General features: G+C 45.8%; 2 protein-coding genes across 2 annotated transcripts in view; one reads left to right on the top strand and one right to left on the bottom strand.

The window, feature by feature from the left end:
• The window catches only part of OSTF1 (osteoclast stimulating factor 1), a 49,293-nt gene extending 38,739 nt beyond the window's left edge, over window positions 1-10,554 (bottom strand). The window contains exon 1 of the mRNA XM_082624789.1: window positions 10,259-10,554. Within this exon, the coding sequence (XP_082480915.1) occupies window positions 10,259-10,292 (34 nt within the window). The 5' untranslated portion in view covers window positions 10,293-10,554. The remainder of the gene's footprint in view (window positions 1-10,258) is intronic.
• A 307-nt stretch (window positions 10,555-10,861) lies between these two features.
• Window positions 10,862-17,302, top strand: part of NMRK1 (nicotinamide riboside kinase 1) — a 41,864-nt gene continuing 35,423 nt past the window's right edge. Inside the window, exon 1 of the mRNA XM_082615504.1 lies at window positions 10,862-10,984. The gene's annotated coding sequence lies outside the window, so the exon portion shown is untranslated. The remainder of the gene's footprint in view (window positions 10,985-17,302) is intronic.

The following is a 17,302-nucleotide window of genomic DNA, read 5'->3' as shown; positions in this document are numbered from 1 at the left end:
CTGATTCACTTTGTTTTAAAGCAGAAACTAACCCCCCATTGTAAAGCAATTATACTCCAATAAAGATGTTAAAAAAAGTCCCTATCCAGAGTTATAACAGAACCAAAACCAGGAAAGTGAGTTCAGAGAGGCCATCTATAGGAAATCAACAAGATGTCTAAGACATTCATTCCTTCCAAGATCATCTACTCACTAAGACAACAGCTTTTAAACTGGAAATTGTTTCCCTAATTGCATCCTTTCTCAAGTCACACAACAGTGCTCCTTCAAAAGGTTTATGAAGGGCTTCCCTGGTGGCGCAGTAGTTGAGAGTCCGCCTGCCGATGTAGGGGACACGGGTTCATGCCCCGGTCCAGGAGGATCCCACATGCCGCAGAGCGGCTGGGCCCGTGAGCCATGGCCGCTGGGCCTGCGCGCCCAGAGCCTGTGCCCCGCGGCGGGAGAGGCCACAGCAGTGAGAGTTCCATGTACCACACACACACAAAAAAAGGTTTATGAAGTATTCCAAAGGGTCACGTTCCTGGCATGAAAGTGGTGAGCCTTGCCCGGTGGCCCCAGAAACGTTGGACATGACACCTCTAGTGGTAGCTACGCCCATCGGCCGTTCCAGGGCCAGACCTGGCATTGTTGAAGACTCAGCCCTGGCAAGGGGTTGCCCTAGGTGATGAGTTCCTCTGCCCAACTCACCTGGTCCTGAAAGTCAAGATTGCCTATAGAAAGGAGGGGCTACAACTGGAAGGTCTGGGAAGACCCAAAGAGACCAAGTGACTCCTGGAAAAGGTCAGGGGAGAATCTTAACCCCAAGAAATGCTCAGGTATTTTCCCAAACCAGATCAGCTGTTGGGAGGAGGAACAGAGGAAGAGAGAATGGAGTCCTTAGGATTTCCCCCTAGAGAAGGACAAGGCTAGAGAGAGACAAACAAAAAGCTCTAGTTTTCTGGGGTTATAATTAACATAGGGTAATTACAGGACCGTTCTTATGAAAATCTCCCTTCTACTCAAGGTCTTGGGCAGGAGCTGTGATAACATTCCTGAGGGTTCTACACTTACTTTCAGTGACTAACGTCAGCCACTAGAAGGCCCAAGGCACCTTTCACACCTACTCCTGAGACTGCAAATTGCTCTGGACTTTTTCTTAACTCTTTCATTAATGGATGCCCAGAAGATCATTTCTCTTTTTTATTAACACAGGGTCATGGGGGAAGGCAAAGTATTGAGACATTGGAATTTGTTCTTAAACTTCTAGGAATACCGCTGGTCCCCTCCCTTGAGCTTGCAGAACTATTTGTTGTTTACAGTGTGGATGGGTAGACAGTGAAAATAACCTCTCTGTCCACAGGGACAGAAGAGGGAAAACTCCATGCTCTCTAGGGCAGTGGCTTTCCACCAATATGCAACGGTCATCCAAATTGCAGGCTTTTGTAATAATTACTAGGAATTTGCCCTCCTTCAGTACCCACCGTCCAGATGCAGACGTACCCTGCCTCCTCCTGTCATCTGTCCTAACAAATTGCAGTTCTTTACCTATAGTCTTAAAGATGCTTAGTGGAAAATTAATACTCAAAAGCACTATAATAATTTTTAACTATGAACCAAATTTTTTGTGTGTGAGTTCTAAAGTTATAGCAATAAAACTTTTTCCCATCAGTACAGTTCTATGTTCTTAACACTGTCATTGTATCAGAAGCCCTGTAAGCATGTAAATGTTATTTTCTTTAAAGAGTTGGTTTCTTGTGTGAGATCTACATAACTGACAGAGCGATGGGTGGGCTGAGAACCACTCTCTTAGAGGAAGACTGTCAATCCTCTTTTAGAGAGAAGCATTGAAAACCCTCCTTCCTGGAATGAAATGTGAGAATTTCTATACGGCGAGGCCTGAACTTGAATTCATGGCTTAAAACTATCACCTCCAATAAAGACAGGAAAGAAAACAAGGAGAAAAGGGGATTCTGAACAGTATTTTACACAGAGAATTAATTTCTAAAAACTGGCCAAAGGGCTTTCCTGGTGGCGCAGTGGTTAAGAATCGGTCTGCCAATGCAGGGGACATGGGTTCAAGCCCTGGTCCAGGAAGATCCCACATGCCGCAGAGCAACTAAGCTCGTGTGCCACAACTACTGAGCCTGCGCTAGAGCCTATGAGCCACAACTACTGAGCCCGCATGCCACAGTTACTGAAGCCCGCGCACCTAGAACCTGTGCTTCGCAACAAGAGAAGCCACCACAAGAAGCCCACGCACCACAATGAAGAGTAGGCCCCCCTCACCACAACTAGACAAAGCCTGTGCTTAGCAATGAGGACCCAACTCAGCCCAAAAAAACAAAAACAAAACTAGCCGAAGATATATTCTTAGATCTCAAATCTACGGAGCTGATATTATTGAGTTATAATTAATGTTATACATTTTCCAAACATAAACATCCACATGATGGCTACATTTTGCGAGGGTCTTACTGGAATCCGTGCATGCAGACCCCAGACACATTTCTACAGAGCCATCCCAATGTTGCCCTCTAGGCAGCTGCAAAAAAAAAAAAAAAAAAACCCCAAACTCCACTGCCCTGTGTAGCCAGAGACCTAAATGAAATCAGATCAGACCTAATTAAGAATACATTATGTCCCCACCCTAACCCACTTCCCATCCTTCTCTCTCTCTTTCTCTCTCTCTCTCATAGAAATCTGGATTTATGAACTGCCTTTAAAAAGTATTTAATTCCTCCATGTTTGCATTCACGTGGCACTGAACACTGGAAGTAGCAGGAAGATGGGTGGGGCTTATCGAAAATGTCCAGGGGCTCTATAAAAAGCACAGGATGAAATCGTGTAGAAATTTGGGGAATTAGCTGAAAAGTCAGTGTAAGGCAATAAAGATTCAGAATCAGATTTAGAATCAAACGAAAAACTGAGGCCCAGAGTAGTCTAGGGACTGCTTATCAAAGTGACCTAACAAATTAATAAAAAAAAAAAACTGGGACCAGAACTTCACCCCAAAACTAATGTCCATGTCCCATGACTATATTCTGCATCCCTCTCCTCCAGATCACAGCCTAGTCCTAGAATATCTGACCTAATTAGCCCACCTTTATGCTTAAATTCCTATTACTAAAGACTAGTTCATTTGAAAAGCGAATTTCTCTCTCAGGAATCTTACTTTTAGCTTATTTTTTAATGTAAGCACATTGGGGAAGGGGATTTTGATAAATCAATGATTGGTTTAACACTGCAGGTGAATTTAGTCATCAGATGTGAAGCAGTGAGTTTATTCTCAGAGGAGAGGAAACCAAGTCCCAGGTGATGTCAGCAACGAAAACCAGGATGGTCCTGAGCGGGATATTATAAGGCTCTCTGGGAGTGTGGCCCTGGTCCCAGAGGTGCCAAAATCAGAGCTCCAACAACAACTGGCTATGGCACTCAGGTCTGCCAAAGGTTAGGTCTGAAGGATGGGTGTCCCAGGGGAAATCCATCTAAGAGCAGACACAGACGGACGCCAATCTTAAGGTCACAGCATGTTGGAAAGGCACGGGTGTGTTAGCCAAAGGGCCGTACAACATGGAGCACGTGTCCAAGCAAGCTAATGACAAGGGTTCAGGGCAGCAGATATCCCAGTGCCAGTTAACAAGAGAGTGCCTGGTTAGATGTCAAAACATCAGAGAGACCCAGTACCAACCAAGAATCAGGAAACGGGCAGGAACCCATTATGGAGAACAGAGCACCTACTAAACCAGTGTCAAGTCCTAGGGACCATTTAGAGACCCAATATTTAGGTATAGAATTGGTCCTCAAGAGTGGCAAGGTGTTAGGCAAGAACTAGAAGCAGCCCTATATGGATGGGGCAGACTCCCCGAAAGAGGAAGCGGGCAGTCACCATAAGCAGCTGACTCCCACTTCACGGCTCTGCTTAACGTAGGCCCAGGTTGTGGTTAGCAGCTGCTTGCGTGTCTTAGATTTAGAACCTGAGTACAGACGAATAACAGAGAATGATTTACTCCTCAACAGAAAAACAACGTTGAAAACTATCTCGGGTTTGGTATACCGTTCAGAAATGAACTTTGGAGGAAATGGTGTCTGTTGCTATGTTTCCCAGCCAGTTTCTTTGCCTGAAAAACCAGTTTAGGTCCTCCCAGGGCTACTGTCAACAAACTTGCACTGACTCATCAAAACAATGGGCCCAACAAGCAGCCCCCAAACCCTGTAAACATGGATAGGCAACATTTTAGAGATAGTCCTAAGAATCTGGTTTCCAAGAAAGGGAATATGAGACTCTGTGGAATCTTCCAAATCTGGAGTCTTGAGATACCTGCCAACTGTGCCAAAAGCCTGGAGGAGCTTCTCTCAGCCTCTAGCTGCCCTCATCTATGCTCAGAGAGCTGGAATTTGGAGGGGTCCTCCCCCTAAGTATGGATCGGGTCAAGAAATTCCAAGAAGATAACAGCCACTCCAGAACACCCTCCAGGTGGAAGTAATTTCCTTGTCTCATACAAGTGAGTTGAATCAAGCTTTTCCTGGTAGATGAGAGAATCCTGAAATAGGACCCATGAGTTTCTCAGAACCTACCAAAATCCCTGGAGTGTAGGGATGCCAGAAAGACTCTCTAGGGCTGCTTTCAGATCATTGTTAAGAGGCTGGAGGCAGACCCTCCAGCAAGAGAATCAACTTGGTCTAGAGACCCTAGATCCGTCTCTAGGGTCTTCCTGAATTTGAATTTAAATTGCTTTTAGGTTCCCTGGGAAACAGGAGCACCAGACTGGGAAGCAACCCTCAGATCCCTCCCCCCAACCCCGGGACCCCCGGCCTCTCGCCATCCCACTGTCCCCTCTGTGGCTTGCCCTCTTGCTGCAGCCACCACCTCCACCTTTTGCCCGTCTTACCCAAGTGCCCTTCCCAAAACCCTGAGTGGCACCACCCTCCCTCCCAAGCTTGTCTCTCAGTGGCTGAAGACCCCAGGGGTGGGGGGCTTCCTCACCGTCCTGCCCACCTAGCCGCAACTGGAGCCAGGCACCTACATCCTCCACACCCTCTCGAAGCTGCTGCTCTGCCCTCGGCCCTGACACTTGGAGGGTGAAGACCAGCCTGTCTGCTCGTCTGCTGACTCAGTGCTCTACTGGCTGTGCCCCCTCGGGCCTCCTGTCTTCTTGGCTTCAGGCTGGCAGGGCTGCCCATGCCCCCTGCCCCTTCCTCTCAACCTGCAACTTGTACCCACTCTGAGCTGGCTCCTCTAATAAATTCATGTCCACAGGGGGGTAAAAAAAAAAAAAAAAGAAAAGAAAAGAATGAGTACATTCTTTCGTTCCAAGAATATAAAACCAAGGTAATTTATCAAATTCTAAGGAATGCTAACAAGCTGAACATGCTAATCAAAAGCACAAATACAAAACTCTCCCCTAACTCTTACCCTGAGAGTAAGCTGAGAGATTTGCCTTGTAACTTTCTAAAAATTCTACAGATACTCAAACAGTGAGTGGGAAACAACTGGCAAGACCTAATAAAAAGGAGGTGGCCTCAGCGGTCCCACCAGTGACCTGTGTAAGTGAGTTGAAGCTGTGGCCCTCTTTAACTCAGTTCTGCAAACTACCACCCCCAGCTCTTGTTAACACTCTAACAAACAGATAAAAGCACATGAGTAGATGGCTCACATGTGGACGTTCAAATGCTTGCTTTCTGTGTGGAGCGATACTGTTTTCCACAACCTGCTACACTAGGCAAACGGCTTTCTCTTTAATTCAGAACAAATTTCTCTGGTTCACAGTTCCACACCAAATCCCCCTGGCTTCTGTGAGAGAAGCTCAGCTCCTACGCAGTCAATCAAACGTGGGCAGGACGTCATGTCAAGTTATTTCATTTCTGTTCACGTCAAACGACTTTTCCCTCTTTTCTGCCTACCAAATTCTTACTCAGCATTCAAGACCCTGCTTAATTTTCCCCTCTTCTGTGACATCTTTTCAGCTTCCTCAAGCTCCTTGCCTTGTACTTCCTAGACCTCTGACCACACTTTGATAATATCTCCTATCACATGCGTTGTAATTTTTCTGTGTAAGGCATGCACACACATACTTGGTAGGGAAGTATATTAGTACAACCTCTTTGGAGAGCATTTTGGAAATGTCTGTGAATACGGCAATGCACATACCCTCTGACACAACAATCCCACTGCCAGGACTTTGTCCTGTGGATATACTCACACAGGTAAGCAACAAGGTTGTTGTAACACTATTTGTTGTAACAAAAGAGTGGAAATGATCGAAGCACATTTTAATATGGGTCTGGTTAAATAAATACAATAGAGTACCATGCAGTAAGAATCAGAAATCTCTCTCCATACTGGTGTCTGATACTCTTTTCCCAAAGTCCTTTAATTTATCTGATAGAGAATCTTTTTTCCCCAGCTTTATTGAAGTATGAATGACAAGTCAGTAGAGAATTTTGACTTAATAGATCACGTCAGCCCACTAAAAGGGTGTGTGTGTCTGCCCCCTCTCTCTCCTCCTCTCCTCACCCCCATGTATTTTGCTTCCCCTGGCCATAAAGCAAGTGAGGACAAATTTGGCGATGGTCTTCATTGGACGTGAAGTATATGAGGTGAAGGGGATCAGAAAATGTCAACCCAAAATATGCCACTTTGGCATAAGGATTATTTTGAGTTGAAGGCAATTGAGAAAAAGCAGACACAGGAAGAACTCTGAGCCCTCCCCCATCTTCCTGAAAGCATGGCATAAATTCCCCATGAAGGTATCCTCCTCCTGTAGGTCCCCCATTAAAGACAGAGGAGAAGAACCCTTATCACCAGGGATAGAGATGGCACAGAGATGACTCTGCATAAGTCAACCTTACTAAAATAACTCTTATTTTCCATTAGTTTCCCCATATCTCTACCTTCCCACAATTTACTCCCCCAGAAGTTCAACGCCTCTTTCCTTTTAGTCACTTCTCTACAATGTGTCGCCCTTTGTTAAAGTGGTATATAAACGTCCAAGTCTAACCACTTCTTTGGATTTTGACTCTTTTCTGTATAGCCGTTATGCACATAAAATTAAAAACATCAATTCAATTTGTATGCCTTTTCCTCCTGTTAATCTGGTTTTTTGTTGGTTTAATTCAGTTAATTCACAGTAACTAGATATCAAACCTAAGAGGGTAGAGGAAAAGTTTTTTTCTCCCTTACAGAGGCATGTCAGAAAAGCTCATCACTTAGTCCCATTGAAGTCAAACCATGGGAATGCTGAAAACACAAGACGGAGGGGACCCCACTACTTCCAGGAGTCGTGTTGATGGACACTGCCTCCATCCTTTGCTATTTAATGTGAAGCTACAAGATATGCCCAATCACAGTCTCCCCTGCTTTCTTCTAGACAAAGACTTTAGTATGTATCAAGACTTTTTATGTAACTGCCACACATACAAAGTATAGTTGCTGTGCAGTTACAAAGAAACAAGAGACTATTCTACTCTCAAAAAGTGTCAAATATTGTTAATCAACTATGCTCCAATATAAAATTAAAAAACATGGGCTTCCCTGGTGGCGCAGTGGTTGAGAGTCTGCCTGCTGATGCAGGGGACGCGGGTTCGTGCCCCGGTCTGGGAGGATCCCGCGTGTCGCCAAGCGGCTGGGCCCGTGGGCCGTGGGCCGTGGCCGCTGGGCCTGCGCGTCCGGAGCCTGTGCCCCGCGACGACAGAGGCCACAGCAGTGAGAGGCCCGCATACCAAAAAAAATTAAATTAAATTAAAAAACAATTTTAAGTGTCAAATAGTCTAATACAGATCCAATTAAAGAGGGGAACTATACAAAGCAAATGCAAATAATACAACTGCGTAAGTTAATAAAGGTGGCTGCCCAAGTAAACCTGGTCCAACCTAAAAGAACCCTCACAGGTTTCTCTGCCCAAAATGCATAGACTCCAGTTAAGGCTTTTGTTCCATTCCCAGGCCAAATCAACCACTTCCTAGCTTTGAGACCTTACAAAGTTTATTTAACCTCACTAAGTCCTATTTCATCCATAAAATGGGGATATTAGGATCCACCTCATAGGGAAATTAGAACAATTAAATGAGACGGAGCATACAAAGTACTTGGCACAGTGCCTGACACTCAGGGCCAAATAAATGTTAACTATTACTATTATCATCATCATCATCATCATTCTGGAATTTTCAAGATGTTTCTCAGACTTTATTCTGCCATCAGGTATTAACAGAGCATCAAGTTTATGAAGGAAAATTATTCATGTGCACACCTCGAGCCAACTCCATATCTCACCTTTAACTAATTCATTTATTCAGAGAAGAAAAAATTATACAAAACTTCAGATCATTTTAGGTGAAAAACTTTTCCCTCTCAAAGGTGTTATATAAGCAACATATGTGTGACATCTTTGAAGTTTTATGATGTTTTTACTGTAAATATGAAAGAACCCAAAACACTGACATATGCTCCTTCAAAGTCCCACTAATTTATTTTCCCAAGACAAGCGAAATATTTATACCACTTTACGTCCACCACCAAAATCAATAAGCCATTTAAAAGAATTGGTCAAGGTCAGACATCAGGCTTCTAACTACAGAGGAAGGTTATCAAACGTGCTTCGAATGAGAGGATTCTAGTCCAAATCTCATTCAACATCTTTTGGCCCATCTTTACCTCGAGACTCAGAATAAAGTCTCTTTTTAAAAAGTTTTTGTGAGGGAGTTCCTCAGTGGCCTTATTGGTTAGTATTCCAGGCTTTCACGGCCATGGCCGTGTGATCCCTAAGCCACACCTGGGCAAACACACACATAAACATCACGTCGATGTCCCTCCTGCTACAGCACAGACATCACTTAACGTCTAGAGATGAAAAACCTCATGAACGGCTTCTCAGGACCTTCTTTGAAATAAAGTACTCTGTTGAGCTATCAAAGAACAACTCTTCTTTGTTGGTTACTTGAGGTCCTGATTTACATCTGAGTGTAGAAGGTTGCTGCCTCCTACAAACGCACTTAAAATGCAAATTTCTCATCAGACTCCATATCTAAAGAAGCACAGAGCCCACTTCTAGCCTTTCTCCACCATTGCTCACAGTGGAGCCAAAGTCCCAACAAAGTCACGCCCAGCCCAGCAAAATTTAAGTCCTCAGTGAATGACTATGTCATATATGTGAGTATGTACATAATTTTCAAATAAAATGATTTGAAACTACCACTGTATGATGGTAAAGGAAGAAAACTGGAAAATCATGAAAGTTGAAGTGCTTGACTAAAGTTTAGAAAAATCAAGAAAAAAAATTAATCACTGAAATTACTCCTTCCTAATCAAGGTTACTTCGAAATTCAATGTAAATGGATAAATGTCAGCCTGTGCTATGCTGAATGAAGTTGCATGAGATTGGAAGAAAAAAGTTCAGAGTATGTAACAGCCACGTCTCTTCCATTTCCCACGTTTTCAGTAACTACCTACTCAATGAATGCACGAAAGAGTTTATTACAGTGTTTAACTGAAATACCTCAGTCGCTTTTAAATTTTCCTTTCTCCATGTCCCAGAAAATATTCCAAGGATCGAATAAAAAATGAACAAGGACTATCGGCCAAGAAAGCTGCTTGAGGAACTTAGTAAGCTCACCCTCTCCAGTTTAACTCGCCTAATTCACTGAGGGAGTGGAGGCAAATGACTTGTACTGCATGATAAAGTGACACTTCCGAATAGTAATAGCTGAGATTACTCTGCCGCAGCCTAGATTCTTCTAGTCAGGAGCTCGAGTACAGTTTTCTAAAAGCTTTTCCCAAGATCTCGAGGTCAATTTGCGGAGACTCATTCACCCACCCCACCCTACCAGCAGCGCACTTCCCGTTCGCTTTGGCCGGTCAAGAACTAAAACTTGACAGCGACACACACTGGGAAAAAAAAAAAAAGAGGAAGTGGCTAAAAAACCATTTCAAGGCATTTATTTAATTTTTTTCCTAAGGGAGATCAGTGGCCCTGTCTTCCAGGAAATCTCAATGGGACGTAGCCATCACGTCGACTGGAAAGTTGCAGCGAATGACAATGCTGCAAAACCGAGGGTGACTCCTCTTTAAAAATCAAATTTTTAAAATTCCTCGAAAAGCTTCTTGCTATCCAAAACGATCCGTCCCCTGCAGCGAACGCAGCAACGCTAACAACTCCCACCCTGGTGGGTGGCATCGAAAGCGAGGCTCGGGGCCGGGTACGTGCCTTATCTGCCCTGCCAAGTGGCAGAGGGAGCGCAGGGCACGGCGGCGGCCAGGGGACCCAGCGAGCACCTTCCTTACCTGGTTTGACCGGTTTGGGTGGCGGCTTCGACATCTCTCTTCCTGGAGCGGCTGATTTCTAAAGACCACGCACGAAAAGCCAACCGAACGCCCCTCCAGCCGACACTCCGGGTGCCTCAGAGTTTCTTTATGTCTGGTTTGCAGTGGTGCGCCTTCAAGGACCTGCGTCCACCCTGGGCACCCGGACGAGCAGAGGCAGGCAGAGCAGCTCGGCGCAGCGCCCCGCCTCGCCCCGCGGCCAACAGAGCTGTCCAGAGCGCGCAGCAGGGCAGACGAGGAAGTAGCCGCTGCCTCGCCGAGCGCTAATTGGCTCCCCGGCTGCCAGCTTCGCCGCTGCAGGAGCGCGGGCGGCGCGCACGGCGGCGCGCGCGGCGGCCGAAGCAGCGGGAGCCGAACGGGGGCGCCGCAGGCTCGGGGCCTGCCTGGCCGCGCGCGCCCTGGACGGGAAAGGGCTGGACTGGGCAGGAGCGCGCGCGCGCAACCACGCTCGCCGGAGTCCCGCCTCATCCAACGCTGGCCGGAGTCGGGCCCCGCGTCCGCTCAGGGTGGGGCAGAGCCCTAAGTTGGCCACCTCTATCCTGCGCCACCTCTCACCCGGGAGGGGCACGGGGGAAGGGGCCGTGGGCCTCTCGGTTAACGAGCTTCGGGGGTTGCGGCGGGTTAGTGACAGGCGCGCTTGGCAATCGCCTGTGCCGCTTTGCTTGGGAGCACTCGAACTGGCGCCCGGTGAGTACCTGCCCGACGCCCCGCCGCGCAGACTCCTTGGGGCCTGGAGGTGTTTCCAAAGTGTTCCTGCGCTGGAGCCCGAGCCCCGTTGTGTCTTGCAAGCCCTTTTGGGACTCCTACCACCCTAAATGGGCTGATAAGTGGCCTGCCAAGGAGGACGTGCACTCGTGATGGTGTAGTGCCCTCACGCCCCCTTATAATCCTGAAAACGGGAGTCTGCCTTCTAGAGACCGGACAGGTGGTTGGGAGAAGTCACTGAGTTCAGGGTCAGGTGTTGATCCCTGCCAGAGGAGCCAGCTTGACTCCTCTAGCGTTGAGGTTGACTAACTGCAGCCTTCCTGCTGCCTGTTATTGTACAGCCTAAGAATGGTTTTCAAGTTTATTTTAAAGGCTTAAAAGAAATCAAAAGAAGCAGATTTTGTGGCACGTGAAAATCATATGAAATTCAAATTTCAGTATCCATAAAGTTTTATTAGAACAGAGCCACGGTCATTTGCTTATGTGTTGTCTGCGGCCGCTTTCACTTCCTAACAGCAGAGTTGAGCAGCTGCCGCAAAGCCAAAAACATTTACCATCTAGCACTTTGCAGAGCAAGTTTGCTGACCCCAGACCTAGCCGACTGAATTTCCACTGAGCGGTAAGGGCTGGAGCAGACAGTAAATGCACCGTGCGTAAATTCAAAATAGCACAGTCAATATGATAAATCGCTTGTATGTTTGGGGGAAGAAAAATTGAAAAGAAAAACTTTACGTGAGAGTCTATGTAAAATGAAGCTTCGAAGTTTCTACTATGGGTTAGTGACAGAGTGATTCCAAGAGAACTGGGCAAAGGTTGTGTATTCAAACACGCCAGCCTTGGCATTTACCAAAAAGGAGCAAAGTTTAAAAAATAGTAGAAAAAGACTACCCTGTCACATAGAAGATAATCAAAATATTGAATTAAATAAATGAGTGAGAAGTCCTGAAACATTTCACTCTTTTAGAATCCAAAATGTACCGTATTTAGTAGTGAAATAATTTAAATATAGTAAACACATACCAGTTATGAAAAAAGGACTCAACAACATATTTTACTTAGGGTTAAAAAAAGTATAAAAAAGTTAAAAGTACTCATTTTGGATTTGCTGTTTGCCATCTTCATCTGTTCTCCTCCTCCTAAGCAAATTCACTCTGCTGTTGAGGAAAGCCTTGCACTTACTTGGAGAATAAAGTACAGTTGACCCTTAAACAACACAAGTTTTAACTGCATGTGTTTATTTATACTCGGATTTCTTTCACTAAATTCATACTGCAGTACTACACAATCCAAGGTTGGTTTAATCTGAGAATGCAGAATGGTGGATACAGAGGGCTGAGTAAAGTTATACGTGGATTTTTGATTGTGAGGAGGTTGACATATCCAACCCCTGAGTTGTTCAAGGGTCAGCTGTACATAAATATCACACAAGAGTGGCAGTGGTATGTACTCCTAGTAATTGGATGCCCTGGATTGATGAAGTTGGAAAGGCCAAATGGTTGTCCCTCCGGAGACATCCAGTGATTTACAGTTTGTAGGGGATGGAGATTGTGTTTCATTCATTGAGGAGATTGTGTTTCATTCATTGAAGTCTACTTCTACGTATTTTTGGAGCCTGGCACCTCTCAAGTGCAAGCTTTTTAAATGTGATTTTAAAATAGTTCTTAAACGGGACAACAGGCAGTGAAATAATAGAACATGGTGTGGAGATCAACAGTGCCAGGGCTGAACTTAGAGTTCACCTGAAGCTGCCCTGTGCATCCAACACTGGTTTTGAAATACATGGCTTCTGGAATTGCTATACCCATCCCACACCCCAGCCACTCAGCCCAGCCATAGGTCTTGCTTGTGCTTCTCTCAATTCCCTAACCTCCCACCACAGTGTCACCTCTTCATTGCTAATGGACTGTGCCCAATATTTACCCAAACACTGTCTTGGAAAGGCTAAAACTGCTAACTAATATAGAAGTGAAGGTTCCTATTTTGGTAAAAACTGGCATTTGACTGTGGGAGTTCTCTCCCGAGCCCAGGAGATGTCATAAGAAGATTCTTGACTCCCTTACTGTTAGTTTCTGAATTGTTAGATTTTCCACCCAAATAACCACCTCAAGCCTATTTCAAGTGCTTCAGCCACACTTCCTTGTTATTTACCTGCTATGTAATCAGTACAACATCCTCATGTTTATGCATAGATGTGGCAAGAAGCACAGGAGACTAGTAGTCCTTGCCATTCAGTGGATACAGAAAATACCCCATCAATAATACATCAATAAAAATAACATCTATTATACATGAGAGCCTCACAATTAAGCCAGCACCTATGCAACATCCTTTCTTTGCTCTTGGTAATAAAGTGCTTTTTAGCAGCTTAGAAAGATGGAAAGAAGTTAACTCACTTGGTTTAGTTTTGTTTCTAGTTCTGTTTTGTTTTTTGCCCACACCTCACGGCTTGTAGGATCTTAGTTCCCTGACCAGGGATCGAACCGGGGCTCCAGCAGTGAAAGCGCTGGGTCCTAACCACTGGACCACCAGGGAACTCTCTCTAGTTTTCCATTTACTATCCATGTGATCTTGAACAAGTCACTCCATTGTCTGGGCCAGTTTCAACTTCTGCAAAATGAAGGGGTGGACTGTGTGATATCTAAGGCTATATTTCTCCAGGCTTGAGAATGTATGCTCTGATAAATTATCTAAAAATAAGTGACGTGGAAGCAAGGAATAACAAACTTTGATGAATTTTTTTTCTTATTTTGCCAAGTGAGGACATCAATCTACTACTACCTAGCCAACATGATTTCATAGGAAAAAGGACATTTAGCACCAAAAAATGTAAGCAAGCTACCATCTTGCTTGGAAAAGGGCAACCTTTCCTTTCCCAAAAAAGGATAGTTGGCAGCCTTGCACTGACATATTAAAAATAATAATAAGGTAGGGCTTCCCTGGTGGCGCAGTGGTTGAGAGTCCGCCTGCCGATGCAGGGGACACGGGTTCATGCCCCAGTCCGGGAAGATCCCACATGCCGTGGAGCGGGTGGGCCCGTGAGCCATGGCCGCTGAGCCTGCGCGTCTGGAGCCTGTGCTCCACAACGGGAGAGGCCACAACAGTGAGAAGCCTGCGTGCCGCAAAAATAAATAAATAAATAAATAAAATAATAAGGTAAAATATAATTCAAAAGCAGAAAAATTACAATGTAAAAATTTATTTTACAATACCCACTATATGTAATTGTTCCCTTGATACACTGTGGCAATTTGGATGGAGATAAATATTCAACAGTGCAGCTCCTGGTGAAACTCAGATGTCCAACTTGATATTTTATTTCTATCACAGTCACATTCTTGTCTCATGTAGTCTAGTAAATGAAAGTGGAACCAAACCTTACTAAATTGCACTCAATTTGGAATACAGCTGTTCATTAGTAGGGAGGTTGGTGGTGATTGGACAACACCCCCCAACCCAGGAATACCAGAATCTACAGGTACCCAAGTTCTTTATATAAAATGGCAAAGTATTTGCATATAACCTATGCATGTCCTCCCACATACTTTGAATCATTTCTAGATTACAGGTAATCCCTAATACAATGTAAATGCTATGAAAATAGTTGTAAATACAATGAAAATACTATATAAATAGTTGCTGGTGCAGCAAATTCAAGTTTGGCTTCTTGGAACTTTCTGAAATTGTTTCCCCTAAATACTTTCAAACCACTGTTGGTTGGATCTGCAAATGTGGAACCCTCAGACATGGAGGGCCAACTGTGTTCTGAAAAAACTGAGGACAGGCCAAGGAACAACAGCCCTCCCTCCACCACGCTCTTCCCTACTACCTCCCCACTGGGGACACAGGATAGGAACTGGGAGGGTGGCTGAGAGCCTCCAGCTCAGCCACCACACACCCCAGGTGGCACAGCTTAGGTTCCTGGTCACCCCACCAGAGCAGTCAGGAAAAAAGAGCAGCATCAGTCAGAGGCAACCTTCTAGAACCACTATGCTAAGGTTCCCTGCAGCTGAGCTTCATCTTTTCACTTAAAGAGATGACAGTGGTCCTTGGAATATCCACAGGACTGCCTTGGTGAGCCTTAGGGGACCTTGCATGAAGCTGTCCTCCACCCCCCATACCAGGGGTCAATAAGCAATGGGCTGCAGCTAAAACCTGGCCCCCTAGGGACTTCCCTGGTGGCATCACTTCCCTGGTGGTGAGGAGTGATTGAGACTCCGCACCCGGAGACCTTCAAGATGGCGGAGGAGTAAGACATGGAGATAACCTTCCTCCCCACAATTACATCAAAAATACATCTACATGTGGAAGAGCTCCTACAGATCACCTACTGAATGCTGGCAGAAGACCGCAGACCTCCCAAAAGGCAAGAAACTCCCCACATACCTGGGTAGGGCAAAAGAAAAAAGAATAGGGATGGGACCTGCACCTCTAGGAGGGAGCTGTGAAGTTTCCACACACTAGGAAGCCCCTTCACTGGTGGAGATGGGGGAGTGGGCAGGGTGGAAGCTTTGGAGCCACGGAGGAGAGCGCAGCAGCAGGGGTGCAGAGGGCAAAGCGGAGAGATTCCCGCACGGAGGATTGGTGCCAACCAGCACGCACCAGCCTGAGAGGCTTGTCTCCTCCTCCGCTGGGGCAGGTGGGGACTGGGAGCTGAGGCTCGAGCTTCAGGGGTCAGATCCCAGGGAGAGGACCGGGGTTGGCTGCGTGAACACAGCCTGAAGAGAGCTAGTGCACCACAGCTAGCCAGGAGGGAGTCCAGGAAAACGTCTGGAGCTGTTGAAGAGGCGAGAGACCACTGTTTTGGGGTGCATAAGGAGAGGGGATTCAGAGCACCGCCTAAACAAGCTCCAGAGATGGGTGCGAGCCATGGCTATCAGCATCAGCGCGGACCCCAGAGACGGGCATAAGATGCTAAGGCTGCTGCTGCAGCCACCAAGAAGCCTGTGTGCAAGCACAGGTCACTATCCACACCTCCCCTCCCAGGAGCCTGTGCAGCCCGCCACTGCCAGGGTCCCATGATCCAGGGACAACTTCCCTGGGAGAACACACGGCGTGCCTCAGGCTGTTGCAACGTCACACTGGCCTCTGCCGCAGCACGCTCGCCCCCCATCTGTACCCCTCCCTCCCCCCCGCCTGAGTGAGCCAGAGCCCCCGAATCAGCTGCTCCTTTAACCTCGTCCTGTCTGAGTGAAAAGCAGACGCCCTCAGGCGACCTACATGCAGAGGCAGGGCCAAATCCAAACCTGAACGCCAGGAGCTGTGCGAACAAAGAAGAGAAAGGGATATTTCTCTCAGCAGCCTCAGGAGCAGCGGATTAAATCTCCACATTAACGTGCATCACTGGAATACCTGAATAGACAATGAATCATCCCAAAATTGAGGCGGTGGACTTTGGGAGCAACTGTAGACTTGGAGTTTGCTTTCTGCATCTAATTTGCTTTTGGTTTTATGTTTATCTTAGTTTAGTATTTAGAGTTTATTATCATTGATAGATTTGTTTATTGATTTGGTTGCTCTCTTCCTTTTATATATATATAGATAGATAGATAGATATAATTTTTTCCTTTTTCCCTTTTTGTGAGTGAGTATATGTATGCTTCTTCATGTGATTTTGTCTGTATAGCTTTGCTTTTACCATTTGTCCTAGGGTTCTGTCTGTCCATTTTTTGTTTGTTTGTTTGAGTATACTTTTTAGCACTTGTTATCATTGGTCGATTTGTTTTTTGGTTTGGTTGCTCTCTTATTTCTTTCTTTATTTATTTAATTACTTTAAAATTTTTTTATTTTTAATAATTATTTTTTATTTTGATAGCTTTATTTTATTTTCTTTCTTTCTTTTTTTCTCCCTTTTCTTCTGAGCGTGTAGCTGACAGGGTCGTGGTGCTCCAGCTGGGTGTCAGGCCTCTGCCTCTGAGGTGGGAGAGCCAAGTTCAGGACACTGGTCCACCAGAGACCTCCCAACTCCACATAATATCAAACACCGAAAGCTCTCCCAGAGATCTCCATCTCAACACTAAGACCCAGCCCCCCTCAACGACCAGCAAACCAGAGTGCTGGACACCCTAAGCCAAACAACGAGCAAGACAGGAACACAACCCCACCCATTAGCAGAGAGGCTGCCTAAAATCATAATAAAGTCACACACACCCTAAAACACACCACCAGATGCGGTCCTGCCCACCACAAAGACAAGATCCAGCCTCATCCACCAGAACACAGGCACTAGTCCCCTCCACCAGGAAGCCTACACAACCCACTGAACCAACTTTAGCCACTGGGTGCAGACACCAAAAATAATGG

Source organism: Mesoplodon mirus, assembly GCF_964341445.2.
Source record: "Mesoplodon mirus genome assembly, chromosome: 1".
Taxonomy (NCBI): Eukaryota; Metazoa; Chordata; class Mammalia; order Artiodactyla; family Ziphiidae; genus Mesoplodon; species Mesoplodon mirus.
This window is presented reverse-complemented; position numbering and strand designations above follow the sequence as displayed.